Source organism: Carettochelys insculpta, chromosome 1 (genome assembly GCF_033958435.1).
Source record: "Carettochelys insculpta isolate YL-2023 chromosome 1, ASM3395843v1, whole genome shotgun sequence".
In the NCBI taxonomy this organism is placed as follows: domain Eukaryota; kingdom Metazoa; phylum Chordata; order Testudines; family Carettochelyidae; genus Carettochelys; species Carettochelys insculpta.
In genome coordinates, this window is record NC_134137.1 from 291,243,085 (window position 1) to 291,262,951 (window position 19,867).

Here is a 19,867-nt window from a genome sequence, read left to right on the forward strand (position 1 = left end):
AGTGTGGTGTATAGTTGCTGGTGAGAATTTGATTCATCCCACAGGAAGACAGACTTCAAGCTTTTAGGAACAGTATCACTGCTGATGCCAAAGCACAACTGCTGATGGAGCTTCAAAAACAGACTCCAAAGAGAAACTGCAGAGCTACAATTTTTGCAAATTTGACACCATCAATCAAGGATTGAACAAAGATTGAGAATGGCTGGCCAGCTACAAAAGCAGTTTCTCCTCTCTTGGTGTTCACACCTCCATATGGGCTGCTGGAAGAGGGCCACATCCTCCCTGACTGAACCTGGAACCTCCATTCTAATGCATCTTTGCCCATGAAAGCTTATGCTCCAAAGAGTCTGTTAGTCTATAAGGTGCCACAGGACTTCTTCCAGAGAGTAATTCCCCAAATTCCTTTGGCCTCAAGAAAAAAGTAAAATTGATAGTCCATACCAAAGAGAGGGCTTGTGTTATGTCTTATTAAGTAATTATGGTAGTGAATTAAATGGACCCATGAAATAGTTTGTTTGCTCTTGGTGTCCTGGGAGATATTACATTCTATTACTTTGTTTTCTGTTTTGTCCTTTTCACTTTCTGTGATTTCTTCATTTTTTGTAGAAGACGCCACAAGATTTTTATGGCGAACCTCATATCCATCTGCAAATATAAGAAACAATTATAACTAACTATAACTAATCTAATCCTATTTCGTTCAGGATATGTCTACACTTACAGGAATATTGACATTGCCTTGGTTGGTCTTCCGGAGTTTGATTCAGCACCCGGGTACTGACGCATTAAATTGAACTTACAGGGTGCTCGGGTTAGTTGGTAGTCCTGCTTCTCATTAGGAGTAAGAGAAGTGGATGGGAGCACTCACTCCCATTCACCTCCCACAGTGAGATGGCATAGAAGCCTGAATTAAGGTGCTTCAACTCTAGCTACATAGTTAATCTAGCTGGAGTTGTGTACCTTAATTCAACCTGCCCTCAACCTTTCATTTTGCAAGTTTAGTAGATAAAAGTGCATTCCACAGCATAAGAAACTAAATGCACACCAATGCTGTTTCTGAGGCTTGTGCTGGACTTTGTCATCTGCAGCTGAAATGCCATTTGTGACTCCAGCAGTATGGCTATATAAGGAAAAGACGATAACGTCCTTTCCAGCTTGCTTTTGCATTTGTTTCCCAAGCAAGAGAAAATATTTTTAACATTCAGTAATTTAATATCTGGAGGCAGATTCCACCTGGTCTTTATGTGACTTCCAGCGGGGCTGAGGGGGAGGAGGTCAGGCACATGGTGCCTTCAACCTTATTGAAAGGTCTACATGAAGGCCAGGCCAAACTGTAGTCCCTGTGCTCAGCGAAGTGCTGGCACTGGCAAGACCAAGATGTCCTGCATTGCCCAAAAGGCCTCTGGTGTAGACTGTTTTGCTATGTACTAGAGGCCTTCATTGCTACTCAACATTGCCAGAGTGGGATAGGAAGAGCTTGGCAGCTTTGCCTGAGCTGGTTCCCAATGCCAGAGGGCATTGTCAAGCCACCCGCCTTGAGTCTAGGCTCTCTTCCCACCCACCCCTGTTCCAGGCAGGATAGCGAGAAGAACCCCCTCATGGGCATCTTGCTTTTCAAAGGGGATAGGGCCAAGTCCAGCATGGTCTCTGGTGCAGGTGCACCAAATCTATTAAAGTGCCCTGAGGTGAATGTCCCTTTCTTACTTCATTTAAGGGTTGAACTGCTTGAAAATGTGGCACTTATCACTAATGTGCCCCTTGCCTAAGCACCTCAGGAAGCTGTTATGCAGTCACTAAGCAGCATAGGGTGCTTGCATTCTAAACATGGTTTAAAACCTGAGGACCCTGCAGGGCATGCCTTGGCCCTAGGCCTCTGCTGTCCAATACAGTCAGTCGCCACTTGCCACATGTGGTGAATGGGACACCATGGTGTGGGGATTTGGCTTTGGAGCCACATGCAGCTGTTGGAGACTTTAATGCAGCTCCTCCTAGAGCTGCATGGAAATACCCCCTGCCTGTGCACGTGTCCCACCCCTGGTGGGAGAAGCATGTGGCAGCTCCAGCGGTGGCATCCCTGGCAGCCCCAGCGGTGCCTCCAGCCCCAGTGGCTTCTCCAGCCCCAGCTCCTCCTCTGGCCCCAGCCATGGCGGCAGCCCCAGCTCCAGCAGCTCAGATGAGCCACCTGCATTTAATGGGAGGGGACTGGTGAGCCTGGCCCTAGGAAAGGGCATTTATTTAGAGGGGGGCTCAGAGAGCATGGCGGGGTTGGGGCTGTGGCGAATACAGGAAGATATCAATCACAAGTGTGGCAATCTTTCAACTCCCTTTGGATGCCACTGCCCTAGGCTAAGTTCTACCCAGGACACTAACTAAGATGACTAACACTAACAGCTAACACAAATGAGAAAGACAACTGCTTTCATAGCAAAGTTAAGCTGTCCAGAATGCTGCAGTTCTGACACACCATGGAGGAACTGAAGGTGATGAGGGAGTGCATGACGCCCCTTATACAGCACCATGCAGGTACCACTCCAGGGCTCACTAGAAGCACGCCACTCTAGCTACTGCTAGGAAAAAAAGCTTCTGGCATCAGTGCACGTAGGAAGCACACACGTACTGTGGAATGGACATGAGAAAGCAGTTGGAGAAAAATAATGAATTTCACTTCATAGGGAAGAAGCTGTAAAAGGCCCTTGAATCATCTCCATTTGGCCGCCTTCCTCTTCTGATCTCTGGACTATAGATTTATAACAATGGAAACATTCTAACCAAAGGATTAAGGACCTTCCAGTCATTTGAAAGCAACCAGAGATTTAACAAGCTAACAGTTTATGCCGTCACTGCTTCAAGCCTGATCCAAGAGCTTTGCAAATACTGCATATATTTATTCCTATAACCAATTTTAACTCTCATCTCTTTTATAAATAAACCTTCAGATATTACATATGAAAGGTTTGATTATTGGGTAAGATGAGTTATATATTGACCTGAGCATGTGGTTAGTTCTTTGGGATCAGACGAGCCCTTTTGTTGATGAAACTGGTTTTAAACTATCACTCTTCATTAAGTCTAGTGCCTGGGAATTGAAACAAGGACTGGAATACCTAAGGACACTGCTTTTCTGATTTCTCCTTAGCCAATGTGGTGAGACAGAAATTTACTCTTTGCTGCTGATTTGGTATATCTTGTGGTGAAATAACCACCAGTTGTGGGATATGTCTGCTCTATTTCTAAGCGGTTTGTCCTGAATCTCGAATTCTCAGTTGTTACCTGCTGAGACATGGTGACATTCTCTTGTCCTCCCAGGATGGAGAACCACAAATGGTTTGGGAAGGAAGGATATACCTTCAGGAATATACACCTCCCTGCCTCCCAGAATGTATCCATTCTGCAGGCTGTATCTAATAAAGAGATGGTAACAAGTATACTATTCTTATGCTAAAAAGTTCCTAAAAAGCAATGCCTCCCATTGGGCTCAATATGGGAATGTGATTTCTCTTGCTCTGAGCAATGCCTAACAGACAGACAGCTCTAAAATACATATAATTTTGTATACGATTCTTCAATTATGTCATATTAAACTATTCCAATTTTTTATGTTTTTGCTCTTGCCTTTGGTGGCTCTGATCCTCCCACTGATAGTGCACAGACAGACTGTTAGGTGGGTGTAGTACATTACAGACGTTAGTGGGATTCCATCTGGGCAAAGGAGTCTGCTTGTGCAATCAACTGAAGCAACAGACTTTGATGTTTCCTGTTCACTGTGCACTAGAGTCTAAAACCCAATAAGAGCACTATGACAAAAATCACTCTGTTTTCTACATCTTTTGTTTAACCATTTAGTCTACTTAAGTCAAGTCTGGTATTGTTGTAGTCTTCGTTATGTGATGCTTATCCTGAATTAGATTAATCCATAACAAACTCAAAAAAATTGAAAATCATACTTCTTTTTATATAAAACTATTTAAAGGCTGGATTACTTATACAATGTGTGGGTCTCTGACCCCCCTTATAGAACTGTTTTTGAAAGTGTTCGGCATACTAAGCTTCAAATGAAATTGGTGGGCATCCCACTTACAGAATACTTGCGAGACCAATTTCTTTTTTTGTTATTACAACCCCAATGAGTGATAGCTGTAAAGTGCAGGGGACAGTATCTATACTCATCAGGAAGTGAAGCAGAATGACCAGTGAATCTAATGCTCTACCCTGCTACTGCTGCTCTCCAGGGAAAGAAAAACCCTAAGGATATGTCTACACTAGAGGATTTTGTTGACAAAACCAATGCATTGTTGACAAAAACCTGGGAGCATCCAGATTCTCAAGGTGTTCTGTTGACAGTAAATCAACAAAACACAGAACTTTTGTTGACAGTCTTATTCCACTCCCCATGAAACACAGTGCCTCTGTCAACAGAGATCTGTCCGTAGAAAGCTGGGCTGGATCTTCCGGGGCCCCTCTGTCAACAGACAGAGCTTCTGAGACACCAGGCAGCCCTGTCTCCTGTGCTTCCAGATGGCCATTTAGTTGAGAGAGTGGCCAGACAGTCCAGTTGCTCTCTGCTGACAGAACACATTGCTCTTGTGATCTGCTTGTCATTTTGGCGACAATCTGGCAACAGAAGTTTTGTCAAAAGATATCTTCTGACTATACCTTCTGTTGACAACTAGCTATAATCTACACGTAGCCTAAGAGTTATGGAAGTTTCACCAGTTTTGCCAGTCTTGGCCTAAGGAACTCAGGCTCAGAAATGAGACTCATGAACAGATGTTATCTTTCAAGAAGTTATAATTAGCACAAAGTTGTCAGCACAGAAGAGTATGTAGTCTGTGCAATGACCATTGTGGATATTATGCTTGTATTTCAGCATAGAACACCAGGGAAAGCTTATAACTATAGGCCTGGCAAGACTATGAACTATGCCTGATTTAGCCTCCTTTCCAGTTCCTTGCTGTTTTCAAAGCCTATAATGTCTTCTAAATTCTGATCTGTCTCTTACAACCATTAAAAAAAACTATGATACTAACTCCCAGTGGTAATCTCCCAAAAAACAGTTTATACTAATTATGTGTGCACATGGACAAATATGTAATGTGTCCATTATTCCCATTTTCACTGTTGATGATCATTTCATTGTTAATTGTAAAAACAGAATGAACTTGAAATGCCCACACTGTATATAAATGAAAATTTAACCATTTTCGTCATTAGTGCCTCTAAATCCAATATTTTACATACTGTGTTTCTCATTTTTATTTTAATTCTGCTTTTCATATTATAGCTTATTATTTCCTTTCTATATTCTCCACTCTCTTTTGTATTCTCTCTCAAAAAAGCAGGACAAACACCTGCAACATTTGCTAAAAGAAAAATAATAAGCAATTATCAGCAAATGGAACTCATGCCAGACTATTAAATTAAGAACGTATCAAAAGAATATAAGAATGGCCATACTGGGTCAGACCAAAGGTCCACCCAGTCCAGTAGCCCATCTGCCGACAGTGGCCAGCACCAGATAGGAAGAAGGGCTTTCAAAACCAGGGGGTGGACCTTTCGGAAGGTCCCATCTCCACGGGCGGCGTGAGATTCGAAAAGCCTCACTTTCAAATCGCTGCGTCCGCTATTATGCTAATGAGGTGCTGTATATTCATTGCAGTGCCTCATTAGCATCTTTCAAACTTGCTCATTAACATGCCCCTTTCAGAAGGAAGGGGCACATGTAGACACAGCCATAGGCTAGACGTGTGCTGGTACTTCGAAGTTTAAAACTTCAGAGTTGCCACAGGGGGGAATTTACTTAATGAAGTGCTGCCTGTGCGTGGCAGCACTTCATTAGTAAACTACGAACAGCCTCATTACCATCCTTCCTTTGAAGGAAGGTGGTAATGTAGACACAGCCATAGTGATTTACAGCATGCTCACAGAGAGTAAGTACTCAATAACTCCCCTAACTCAGTTGACCATGCTCTCTTGGTGATATGAAGTGCTGCAGCTGAGTTACCTGGCACTAATACACTGTAATTTATATGCACAGTGGAAAAGGTTCCCTTTTCCTTAAGTATTATACTTCTTTTCAAGACAAGGAAGGATTTGTCTTTACCCTATAAGAAATGCAAATAAAATATATAGCAAACAAGAAAAACAATTAAGAAAGCTTTCACTTGTCTCTCTACTGCCAAAAATCACAAGTGATTGAACCTAATGTCAAAGTAAAACAGACAATTTGACTTCAGTATTAGACTCACTATTATATTACATATGATAGACATTACTTGATTCATTAAATCTCTAGAACTGTTAGACATAAAGGAATACCAGACAAGAAATCTTTGTATGAAGCAAGAAGGTCCATAGAAGCAAATTCTGGGATGTTCTGTTGTGTTACAGCTTTCACTTGGTGCCCTTTAACACTCTTGTTTCCAATTAATAGCTGAGAAGCAAGCATAGCGTCACTGACCTAAAATTAATATTTAGGTTAGTCAGAATCAGGTCATTATAATATTTATACATTTTCTGATCACTGAAAATAGAAAACATCATAAATTAAGCAACTAACACAAGAAGTATCTAGTGAAATCTTTCATTTCTCTTTACACAGCATATATCTCACCTAATTTGATCATTACTGTTGACAACTTAATTATTATACAAGTGATTTCAAATCAGACATCTTCACCTGGATGCCACTGATATCTGCCCATCCATCAAACCTGTATGCACACACTTAAGGAACTTAATTCCCAGATTTGCTCTGAATCAAAGTAAAAGCAAGCAGTGTCAGACCTGGCTAGGAAAGATTAAAAGCATTGCTCACAAACCATTCATTCAGTATTCCAAAATCATGCTTGGCAGAAGTCCCAGCAATTTTAATCCTTATCTCTCCTGTGTTGTGTTGTCTTTGCAGCTGGTGGGAATGGAATACAGAGTATGTTTACACGGAAAAAAAATCCTGTGGCAGCAAATCTCAGAGCACATATCAGTTGGCTTGGGCTTGCAGAGCTTGGGCTGTGGGGCTTTAGCAGAGTAGATGTTTGGGCTCAGGATGGAGCCTGGGCTTTGAAACTTGGTAATAGGGGAGCATCACAGAGTCCAGGTTCCAATCCAAGCCAGAACACATACTGTACTATTTTTAGCCCAGCAACATGAGCTCAAATCAGTTAACCCAGAGTCTGAAAGTCACTGCCACAGGGCCTTTTGTTTTTGCTGTGTTGTCATGCCCAAAGATGGAATCAAGCACAAAAACCTCCCAAAATAACACTAACCTGTGTAGCTGCTCTTATTGCAATCCAGGCCTGTGTTCTGTACATTTCAGTTACAGGTGACATTCTCTCAGTAGAAACCACATGTTCTTTGGGAGTAGTCTAAAATTTTGCAACAGTTCATAATTAGGTTGGAAGGTTTCCCATGTAAATACATACCTGGTGGAGAGGAGGTCCTGGAGGAGTGACTATTATTAAGTTACAGAAATCAGTAGTATTCGTGACAAGTCACAAATGCATTGTAAAAAAACACCCACACCATAAACACGCATCTCTAATATACTCCTGTATTTTTGACAGCACATCATGGTCCCTCTCTTTTCCATAGTTCTTGCATACATTTTTTTTTCATTTTTGCCAGTAAACATTTTCTGAAGTTTTAGGTGGCACCATTCCACTACTTCTTCTTTCCTTACCTACTTCACCTGCATTTCCCTGATAGTGTAGTGTTTGTCACTGTATCTTGCAGTATACTTATCTCTTAGGTGTGTGATGTTGCCCCTTATCTCCAGTTGTAAGACAATGTAGGAATAACAATATACTGAGAAACTGCAGTCAGAAAAAATGTTTGAAGTTTAGGTTAAAATGACAATTTGAAAATCACAAATCAAATAGGACAGAATGTGAAACTAAGACATAATTTTGTACTTCTGGAGGAACTCTGCACAATTGTGCCATGAAGGCATTGCAGAAATTAATCCTGTGTGTGCAGAATTTCCTTTCTTCTGGAGAAATGGGCTGCAGCACTGCTAGCTGCCACTGGACCCGGCAGAACCCAGCCTGCACATAGAAGACACTCCTATGCTGAAGGGAAGGGAGCTAGACAGTTCCTGGAAGCTGCAGTCCCAGCATCCCCTGAGGGAAGGAGCGGGCAGCATTCAGGAAATTCTGTAACAGAGAGGAAACCGTGCTAGTCTATACACTATCAAAACAAAAAGCTGTCAAGTAGCACTTTAAAGACTAGCAAAATAGTTTATTAGGTGAGCTTTCATGGGACAGACCCACTTCTTCAGACTATAGCCAGACCAGAACAGACTCAATAATTCTGTGCTATCCTGGGACCAAACATCAAGCTGTTTCTCCCTCTGGATCCTTGGGCTTTCTGAGACTAAAATTACACTACAGCACTCGGTTAACAGAAGTCACTGTCGGAAGAGATTTCCCAATAAAACTTCTGTCAACGACAGCAACCACACACAAAAGCCAGTCAGAAGAGTGCTCCACTCTGTCAACAGAGTGGCCGGGACTGCCCCGCTGCTCTCTTGACAAAACAGGCACCCAGAAACACAGCAGACAGGGCTGCCCATTGTTCTAGATGTCCTGTCTGTTGAAAGAAGGCCTCCCAGAATGTCCACACAGCTTTTTTGTTGACAGAATCTGTTGACAGCAGTGTTGTGCTTCATGATGAGAGGCAGAACGTTGATGGCAGAAGGGCTGAGTTTTGTCCTGCATATTTTAGACCATTTGTACATACAATATCAACATTACAAAAATAGCATAAAGCAAATTAACTGTATAAGAATTCTACTGCTGTACTTTATGTTAGTATTTGTTATTTGTAATATATATATTGTGGAAGAATCCACCCCGAGCTAAAAAAAAAAATCATTCATTCTCTGAGGAGGTTATGATCTTAACAAAAGAAAAGAAAAAAGGCATACATGCACTTTTGTTTTTGATGCCTCTATATTAACGGTTTGTGAAGCCTCTTCCTTATATTCTGCCAAATGGAAATACAACAGTGCAATCTCCAGGTAGGATTTCCTTATTAACCTGCAAAAATAAACACACAGATACATTGATATTAACACCAAAAGAGACTATATTAGGAATGGATATTTTTCTAGAAGGTTTGCTATACCTCAAACAAGAGTTATGGGCTGGTTGTATAAATCACTTGTTGGTGTTTTACAACCCATATTGTGCAAAAGTTCAGTGTGGATAATCATAATAAAGTCTTCAAGAAAAAATGCATACATACCAGACAAGAAAAACCAAATAAATAACATAACTGTTTAGAAATATGCAAAGTATATTTTGTGTAATATGCAAATAAGCACTTGATAAACAAAAACTGTTTTTGTCAAACTTTGTTTCTGAGGCACCGATGAATGCAATTGGTGCCTTTCAGGTACTCCTCTCACCCCATGGTGATGAGAAGAGTTCTTTTCAATGTGAAGGTTGATGATAGTGCCTGGGCTTCATGCCAAAGAGGAGGCGCTTGGCACCAACTCTCTCGGTCCCATGTCTGATGTGCACTCAGAGACGCCTCTGTGAGGAGTACCTTGAGCCACTGTTCTCTGTCCTGTAATGTTCTGGGATGGAATTCACAGTGATGTGGCAGTGATCTCTGATGGCCTTCACCAAACCATCTCAGACAGGAGGAGTGTGAGTTACTTTTTGGTATGTGCTTAGCACAAACCTGAAGTTTATTAAAACCCTGGAGAATGCGGCATGCCACGACTCCAGAGAATTTAAGGAAACAAGTATGGTAGGTACTGCCACTAACAATAACTAGAACTATGATAGTAAATAGTAAGCTACTAATAAAACTGTCTATACTAGAGACGCTAAGAAATGGCACTTGCACAAGCAAAAACAATAGGACATTCCAGCCTACTGTTACTGGCAGTAAAAAGGAACTGAGGAGGGGGCAGGATGGGAGGATGCTATATTAAGCACCACAGAGATGTGACTCCAGAGCCGCGTCTACACGTGCACGCTACTTCGAAGTAGCGGCACTAACTTAGAAATAGCGCCCGTCACGGCTACACGTGTTGGGCGCTATTTTGAAGTTAACATCGACGTTAGGCGGCAAGACGTCGAAGCCGCTAACCCCATGAGGGGATGGGAATAATGCTCTACTTCGACGTTGAAGTAGGGAACGTGTAGTCGGTGCGCGTCCTGCGACATTGAAATTGGGGGTCCTCCATGGCGGCCATCAGCTGAGGGGTTGAGAGACGCTCTCTCCAGCCCCTGAGCTCAATGGTGGCTATGTGGAGCGGCCCCTTAAAGGTCCCTGCCCCCTCCCTTCCTGTGCAGGAAGCTGAGAGAGCGTGCAGGCAGCAGCAGTAACATGTGGCTAGCCTGCACGCTCCTCTGCAGCCACCCACACCCACACCTGACGCGATGGCCGCCTGGCAGCCCCCCCAGTGCCCCCAGGGGACCCCCCCAAGGGGAGCCAGGGCTCCCAGCCCAGCAGCCAGGCGGCGAAGCGGCAGCGGGGCCCCTCCTGGACGGAGGCCAAGCTTTGGGACCTGCTGGGGCTCTGGAGCGAGGAGGAGGTGCTCCAGGTAATGGGGAGCAAGAGGCGGAACACGGATGCGTTCGCTTGGCTGGCCGAGGGCCTGGCCGCCTGGGGTCACCCTGCCTGCACTCCGGATCATGTCTGCAGTAAAGTGAAGGAGATGTGGCAGGGTTACGCCTGGGCCCGGGATGCAGCCGGCCGATCTGGGGCCGCCCCCGTCACTTGCCCCTTTTACAGGGAGCTCAGGGACATCCTGGGCCCCCGGCACACCTCCTCCCCTCCAGCCGCTCTTAACACCTCGGCTGAGGAGCCCCAGCAGGCCCCGGAGGCGGAGTCCGCCCCGGAGGCAAGCTCCGCATCCCAGGGGCCCCCCCAGGAGCCCACCCCTGGGGCACCGGAGCAGGAGGAGGAGGAGGAGGGGGACTCCTCCTCCAGCGACATCGGGCTCCAAATACTGATGCCGTCCCAGAGCTCCAGCCGGGCATCCGCCCCCCAGGTGTCCCCCGAGCGTGGGAGTGGACCGTCAGGTATGTACCCCCCCTGGTGCACACCCCTGGGGTTGAGGGGCGGGGGTAATAGATATGACCAGAGCCCTCCACATGCCCAGATGACCATGGCCCCAAGGACAGCAGTGGCATGTCCCTCAGAAGAGTCCATCAACCCCTGCCCCCGCCAGCACGACAGTGCCATGCCCCATCCCTGGGGCTGGGGGGAGCGGAACCTCTAGGGTCCCCCGGGGGGAGGGGGTCGGACACTCAGCAGCAGCAGCAGCAGCATGTGATGGAATGGGGGGAGTGCAAATGCGAGACTCAGGCTACATATGAGAAACAAGCTGAATAGCTCCCAGTGGCTAAGGATGATCCTGGGGCTACAACTGGCAGGTTACACCTCTGCCCTGAACAAAGAGGAGGGAGGAGCCGACCTGGGTTTGAATCGGGGGCGGCAGTTAGAGGCTAGGGGAAGGGAGAGCTAGAAGGCAGCCAGCCTGAGGAGGGGGAAAGCTACACCCCAGAGGGGCACCACTCGGGGTCTTCTCCCCAGGATGGGTTGGAAGGACCGTCTCTGACTGCTGTACTGTCGCTTCTGGGAGAAACTGGGCATCTGTTGCCTAAGAAAGCTCCTGTTGTACCTGCTGAGTGACAGTCACTCCTGCCAGTGGAGGGGGTGCAGTGCAGGGGGACCCCTGAACCCCATCACAGCAACATCTCCCGGGGACGGGGATGGGGAACCTGCAGCACAGGGGTGGGGGGACAAGGGCCACGGCTCGGGGCCCACACTAAAGGCTGTCTCCACTCTTCTTCCCCTCCTCCTGTGTTCCGCAGCTGCACCATTGGAAGGACCGGAGAGCGCCAGTGAGGCGTCAGTGGTCCCGGAAAGCCCTCCGGGGCCATCACTCCAGGCCAGCCCCTCAGCGGAGGACCGACCGGCCCCACGGCGGGCAAGACGGCGGACCCAGCAGAGCAGCTGCCAGCGACGGACCCCCAGCTGCTGGCCCTCCACCGCTCGCAGGTGGAGGTCGCTGAGCAGCGGCTGTGGGTGGAGCAACACCGCCTCCACCTGCAGGAGCGGGCGCTGGCCTGGTGCCAAGAGGCATGGGGGTCCTACATGCAGACTTTCAACCGCATTGCGGACTACCTGGCCCCCCATGCCGCGCCAGCCGCCGCTGCACCCGCCCTGCCTGCTCCACCCACTGCGCCACCCGCTGCTCCAGCCACCGCGCCGTCCACCGTCGCACCACCACCCGCCACCGAGGGCCATTCCGCCAAGGGGGACCTGGGGCCAGCTGACACTCGCCAGCCGTATCTCCCGGTCTGCCCAGCCCCCAGCCAGCCCCGGCCAGGCACCCTTATTTCGATGTGTGCTACTTTGGCGTGTAGACGTTCCCTCCCAGCGCCTATTTCGATGTGGTGCTGCGCAACGTCGACGTTGAACATCGACGTTGCCAGCCCTGGAGGACGTGTAGACGATATTCATCGAAATAGCCTATTTCGATGTCGCTACATCAAAATAAGCTACTTCGATGTAGGGTTCACGTGTAGACGTAGCTCAGGAGCCCAGACCAACCCTACAGGTGCTGCTATGAGAAAATATCCCAGTCACTGTTCATGCACATACCTACTTGGAACAGACATGAAAAAGCACTCAAAGAAGAATCTTTCATTGTGTGAAGGACCTCATCAGTTTTTGAAGAGAACAGTTTGTTCCTGTCAAAGGGCAGGTCCCCCACTCTGACTTTTAGCTTCTTTGGGATTCCTGAAGATTGCAGGCAGGATGCTCTGCACATTACTACTGAAGTTCCAGTGGCTTGAGTAGCTGAGTCCTTGATGTCAAGTGTTTACAGGAGTGCCATCCATGCAACTGTCTGTCCTGTCTGTATGACTGCCCTTAGTATGAGGTGTTTCTGCTTCAGGAGATTATTCATGAGTTCTTCTAGCTTGGCATAGTTTGCATAGTCACAGTTTGACAGTAGACAAGTAATTATTTTCTGTAAGCTACACAGTGGAGGATGAATATTTTCTGCAGCCAAGGAAGTATAGCCTCTTGTGATTTTTTTCTTGTGGGCCTGTTTGGAATTGTGGCTGTCTATTGCAGTGGTGGATGGCCTCTATGATAATGAGTTAGACTACACATGGGAGAAGAGGAAGTCCATTTGCTCTGCTGGCACAAAATGTTTCCTGTCAGCTCTCTTGTTTGTTGGTGACATGGAAGTTGGTGTTTGCCATATGTTGTCTAAGGGTTCATTTATGTCTTCATCAATACCAGAGGTCAGCAACCCCTGACATGGTTTCCAAGAGCGGCACACAAGCTGATTTTCATCAGCATATGAGGCCTCCTCCTCCATGTGGCCAGGAGCTTGCTCAAAGCAATGCTGCCTGTGAATTAATGAAAGACCAACTAATGCTACCAACCCCCACCTAAACAGTAAAGTTCTGCATCTTTATTTATTTATTAATGACGCTGTTGTAAGAAGGACTATCAGTGACCGGAAAGCATCACTAGCACTTCGACTGTGCATAGAAGTCAAAAGGTCAAATTTCGGCACTCCGCCTCGGAAAGATTGCTGACATCTGATCTATAGGAAGTGTGATTTTGGTTGCAGGCATGGTTATAATAGGGTTGTGCTGCTTCTGCTGTACCTCCCAGAATGGTATCTCCTGATTTGCAGTCATCTTCTTAAACAACTCCTGAAATGGTTTAAGGCCATCTGTGGATGAGGGCTTCTTTGGAATTACTGCCTCCACTGAAGACATGGAACTGTATAGTGCTGAGGCCGCTTCAGGTTGTGTGTCTGAAGCCTACTTCTTGTAATGAATGTCTTCCTCATGCTATAAAACATGCATGGCCCAATCAATGATTGCTGGAAAAATCTCCAATCTGTGGTGCCAGGACTATCCCACACCTGCAATGGAGCACCCACAAGGACACCACTCAAAAAAGAAATAAACACATACATAAGGTCACTTCAGGTACAATCCAGAACAGAACCCAAGACTCTAGGACAAAAATATGTCTCATCCACTTTGCGTCACATTCCATTAGAGGGAAAAAGGCAAATAAGATGCTTGTTAAACCTGTCCTAACACAGCAGGGTGCTGTCTCACACTCCAGAAGGAAAACAATATGTAAAGGTTTATGACTCTCCTACTACTTCTGGGCTCAGAGTTCTGTCTCTTTGGCTCAAGTGGTAGAGGAAGATGTTTTTACATGCAGAGGAACCCAATTTTATCCCCATAGAGAATCCAGTCAGGACACTGCTATACTTGGCTATATTGTATGTAACCACAACACCACAAATTACACCCTGATTCAGGAACAGAAAATGGCATTCTTTATATCCAGTATCCCAGAACTGTTCATCCTGATCCTCACTGCATGACTTGACTCAAATCCTTCAAGTCTATTACCTGGTTTTTGCTGGTAACTATTACCAAGGAACACTGTTCTTATTTCTGTTCCAAAGCACATTTGTCCTTCTCCATCTCTGGCTTGTTATTTTGTTTCTGGCTTCTAACTCTTAGCTTGCCAGGCCACAGGCACCGAAAGCAAATGATGGGCTCCTCACCTCTTTCCCCTGGGATCTCTCATACTGCTGCCCTTTTCCATGTATTAAAGACAAGGAGATCTTGAAGTCGTCACCTGGAAAGTCCTTTAGGACTCCCAACTCTGGTTTGGGTTTCAATGTCCTTGGGCAATAAGGGCTTTCAGATCAGGAGTAACAGTGATAGGTCAAGACAACAGACCATGGTAGGTGGCCTGAACTCCCCAAGACACTCATAATCCACTATGCTGCTGTTTCTATTCTCTTCAGTGTAATCAAGCAGTCTTCATGGTCATCTTGATCTAAATTGGCCAGTCCAAAGTCTGAGTTGGTTCATGCAGGCTCAGTCACTTTTGACTGGCACCGGACCCCATACATCAGCCATTTCAGAAGTTCTTGCACATTCCCATTCTTCCTCTGCTCTTCCTGTTGCCTTTCATACTGAGGTTGGCTGACCTCTAACATTTACTGGTCTTGCTGTTGTTGCTGAGTGGTTACCAGCACATCCTGTTGCAGTTGCTGGTTTTCTGTTCTTCAGATGTGCACTGCAATTAATGTTTTTTAAAATGAAATAAAACCATCTACTTATACACTAGTATTTTATGCTCCTGGAGCTGAAAAAGAGTGTACTTGTTCCATAACATAAGTGAAAGCTCTAACTTTTATTGAATTTAATACTTAGTATGATAGTATTTCAGTATGTACTGAAATGTATATCTAAGTCCTTGCAACATTTACTATATCAATATTTGTTTTATCTTGGAGTAGATGAAATCTCTCCACAAAGAGGAAAAGAAACCTATACTTTATATAAAAAAGGATCACACAAAGTGCCAGAACAAAGCCACACACTAAAGAGTGGCATACACTGAAAATGAGAAAGTATGTTGAAAACTTATAGTCACAATTCCTTACCCAAAGTTTTGATCATTTCTTTGGCTCACTTTTATGGCATCCAACAGACTTTCAGCAGCTAGTGGTGACTTATTGTCACCTGCTTCAACAATCTGGCGCTCTACCTTACCTAAGAAAGAAACACAAAGAAGTTTTGCATTATTTTGTTATAGTCTCTGCAAAACGCAAGTTGCTTATTCCTGCAGGAAACTCAAATAACATGTTGCCTTTCCTTTTCTCCTACTGATAAGAGATGGGCACATATTCAGGTTTTTATAATTTGCTTTAAAACACAACATATGATGCCATTTGAAAAGTACTGAAATATGTGGAATAGTTACAATAGTCAACTTCGGAAACACAGCAATACCTACATGTCATCAGAATCTAACACATCATGTCAATAGTTCAGCTTGTTCTTTCCTATACATATGATTTTGCACCCAACTGCAATGAATTTAATGTGACTCTGTTACTTAATTCCATAGTATTTTTAAATTTGTTGCAATTCTCTCATTACCTGTCCTATAGACTGATGTAAACAAGTCATCTAGTGTCTCTGCAATATCCTTATCCTTCTTGATTGTACCCCTTACTCTGTGATAAACTATCCAGTAAACCCTCTAAATAAGTGGCTTCAAGTTACACATAACATGCTTTAACATGAGTTAAGGACAACTTGAAGCTGTTCTGCAGCTGTTAGCCTGCTGCGAGCTGCTAGGCAGGCTAAGATCCCCTTGTCCCTGCCTTCCCCCAGCCACGTGGCTGTCAGCCTGACAGTGACACTGCTGGGAGAAGGTCTGGAGAGGGGTTTTAGGCATGCTAAGAGCCCCTTCTCCCTGTCTTCCCTACAGCCATGCCACTGTCAGCCTGACAGCGGCACAGCTGAGAGAAAGCAGAGAGAAGCAGCCAGAAAACTGATCAGCCCTAGTGGGCTGTTCAGTCTCCCAGGTTCTGCATGTGGTGAAGACCTGGGAACCAAGCGACAGCCTGGCTCCTGACTTCCCTCCCCTTGCAGAGCTGGGAAACTGATCAGGGCAGCAGCCCTGTTAGTTTCCTGGCTCCAAGGAGTGGAGGGGAGCTGGGAGCGAGATTGCCTCTGGTTCCTGGCTCCCTTCCACTGGCTGGAGCCAGGAAACTGAGCAAGGCTGTTTCCAGGCTGCTACCTGGTACCCAATTCCCCGCCACTTGGGGGACCTGGAAAACTGACCAGCTCATATAAGTATACCATCATACAAGTATTACATTTGATAACAGTTAGAGCTTTCATTTCTATTTTGGAACATGTACACTCTGTTTCAGCTCCAGGAACATAAAGCTCATGGCTGGTCAGTTTCCCAGGTTCCCCAAGTGGTGGGGAGCTGGGAAGCAAGTGGCAGCCTGGTTCCAAGATGCCCTACATTGTCAGGAACCAGGAAACTGACCAGCTATGAAATGGTCAGTTTCCTGGGTCCTGCAAACAGAGGGGAGCTGGGAACTAGGCTGCTCCCTGGTTCCTGGCACCAATACTTAGAATATAAGAAGGTAAGCAACATAGATCTAAATTGTGTCACACCAACCTGATAGGTTTCTTCAGCAAGGTGACAAGCTTTGTTGATGTGGGGGAAGCAGTAGGTGTAATACATCCTGACTTTAGTAAGCATTTGATGTTCTCTTGTATAACTTTCCCATAAACAAACTAGGGAAATACAACCTAGATGGAGCTACTATAAGGTGGGTGCATAACTGGTTGTAAAATCATTTTCAGGGAGTTTGAGAGGGGTAGTCATGTTAGTCTGTTGTAGCAAAAACAACAAGGAGTCCTGTGGCGCCTTAAAAACTAACAAATTTATTAGAAGAAAAGCTTTCTTGGGCTGCAGCTCATTTCTTCAGATGCATGAAGTGGAAGCTTCAGTTTGGCAGGGATTTACACATACACACAGATATGGGAGTGTTACATCCGTGCTAATGAGGCTAATTCAATCAGAGCGGAAGTGGCCCTCTTCCAATAGCTGATAAAAAGGTGAGAATATCTAAAGAGGAAAATTACTTTTTGCCATTACTAGACCATATTCAGGTGCATTCTCATGGTGTCAGATTTGCGTGTGGGTTCCAGCTTAGCAATTTCACACTCCAGTCTGCTTTTGAATTTTTTGTCAAGTATGGCAACTTTTAAGTCTGTTACTATGTATCCAGGAAAGTAAATTGCTCTCCTGCTGGTTTTTGTAATAATAGATTGTAGTCAAGCTAAAAGGGCTTATTAAGAGGGATCTCAAAGGCTGTGGCCACACTAGCCCCTCTTTTCAGAGGGGCTATGGTAATGTGGCACTTCGGGATATGCTAATGAGGTGTTTCCATGAATATGCAGCACCTCATTAGCATAATGGTGACCACGCGCACTTCGAAACTGCCAGTTTCGAAACACAGTTGCCCATGTAGCCAAGAGCCTTTTGAAATGACCCCCTGATTTCAAAAGCCCCTTATTCCCATCTGGTTTTAGGAATAAGGGGCTTTCAAAATCAGGGGTCCCTTTTGAAAGCACCCCCCACTGGCTACACAGATGGCTGCATTTCGAAACTGGCAGTTTCGATGTGTGCATGGCTGACATTATGCTGATGAGATGCTGCATATTCATGGAAGCACCTCATTAGCATATCCTGAAATGCCACATTACCATAGCCCCTCTGAAAGGAGTGTGGCCACAGCCAAAGGGATTGGTCCTGGGTCTACTGCTGTTCAACATCTTCATCAATAATTTAGATAATGTCATAGAATATGCTTGCAAAGTTTGTGGACAGTATCTAGCTAGGAGAGCTGCAAATGCTTTGAAGGACAGGATTAAAATTCAAAATGATCTAGATAAACTGGAGAAATGGTCTGAAGTAAATAGGTTGAAATTCAATAAGGGCAAATGCAAAGTACTTCACTTATGAAGGAATAATCAATTGCGCACATACAAAATGAGAAATGACTACCTAGAAAGGTTATTTTGGTAAAAACTCTGAAGGTCAGTTGGATTATATGCAACTATGAGTGAAAAGTGTAACACTGTTGCAAAAAAAGCAAGCATCATTCAGGGATGAATTAGCAGGACTATTGTAAGCGAGACACAAGAAATAACTATTCTACACTACCCCACACTGATAAGCCTCAGATTAACTATTTTATCTGGTTTTGGGTGCCATATTTCAGGAAAAATTGGGGGAAGCGTAGAGGAGAGCAACAGAGGAGATTAAAGGCTTAGAAAACATGATCTGTGAAGAAAGATTGAAAAAAATGTATTTGTTTAGTCTGGAAAAAAGAAAACCGAGGTTTTACAATTTTCAAGCAAATAAAAGATTCTTACAAAGAAGATTGAAAAATAATGTTCTTAACCTCAGAGGAAAAGATAAGAAGCAACGGGCTTAAACTGTAGCAAGGGAAATTTAGATTGGACATTAGGAAAAGCTTCCTGTCAGGGTAGTTCAGCACTGGAATATATTGCCCAGAGAGGTTGTGGAATCTCCTTCAGTGGAGGTTTTATGAACAAGTTAAATAAATACCTGTCAAGAATAGTCTAGACAATATCCAGTCCTGCCTCAATGCAGGGGATTGTATGAGAAGACAGCTTGATGTCTCTTCCAGTCCTAATGGTGCTATGAATTTCCTCTTGTATTTCTAAAACATATTGCTAAATTCTGAACTCTTATAAAACTATCCAAGTATAATTAAATGCAGTAGGGACATTTTAGTCAGTTTGTCAGTATGGGAAATATCAAGAGTATGTATCTATATGAAGGCATATTGTAGGGCTAAGACTATGTTGAAAAGGTAGTCATGTCACACAACCAGGATTTTGCTCACCTTTCTGAAAAAGAATTTCTGCTTCCACATCTAATTCTCTTGTTGCAGATGTTCTACAAAGCTCCAATGCTGTTTCTAATTGACCAAGAGCAGATAGCCATTGTAAATGGCTTTCTCTTTTAGATGTGCAAGCTGCTTCTTGAGCTAATGCATGTCCTGAAAAGAAAACATTTAATGCAGGCTACAGTAAACTGTTTATTAAGAAACACAAACACTGCAAAAAGGATGTAACTTCCTTACAATGAGAGTTATTTTATAGAACTAAACTCCACAAATCTAAAAGGCACAAATATTTCAATAATGTACTGGAGTGAAGAGACCTTGAAGAACTTTTAACACAATAGCTGTATCTGCACTAGGAACTAACTTAGAAGCTAACTTCAAAGTTAGGCACTACTTCAAAATAACCTGCAGAAAGTCTACACACATTTTCCCTTACTCTGAAGTTAACCTTGAAGTAAGGGAGCCCAACTTTGAAGTCCTTTTCCATTCCCAGGAGCAGACACTCGACTTCAAAGTAAGCAGCTTCACAGTTATTTTTGTAGTGTAGACACGACCAATATGATGTAAATTTGCTTTACATAAACCATTCTGAGTGGTTCGATT

The 19,867-nt window shown here is 44.6% G+C and overlaps 1 protein-coding gene across 1 annotated transcript in view; it reads right to left on the reverse strand.

Moving 5' to 3' along the window:
* The window catches only part of CFAP54 (cilia and flagella associated protein 54), a 315,059-nt gene that overhangs the window by 42,494 nt on the left and 252,698 nt on the right, over positions 1–19,867 (reverse strand). Inside the window, exons 58-63 of the mRNA XM_074983979.1 lie at positions 19,262–19,417; positions 15,461–15,569; positions 8,927–9,032; positions 7,263–7,361; positions 6,316–6,457; positions 442–645 (exon numbers count right to left, since the gene is read on the reverse strand). Coding sequence (XP_074840080.1) covers positions 442–645; positions 6,316–6,457; positions 7,263–7,361; positions 8,927–9,032; positions 15,461–15,569; positions 19,262–19,417 — 816 coding nt within the window. The remainder of the gene's footprint in view (positions 1–441; positions 646–6,315; positions 6,458–7,262; positions 7,362–8,926; positions 9,033–15,460; positions 15,570–19,261; positions 19,418–19,867) is intronic.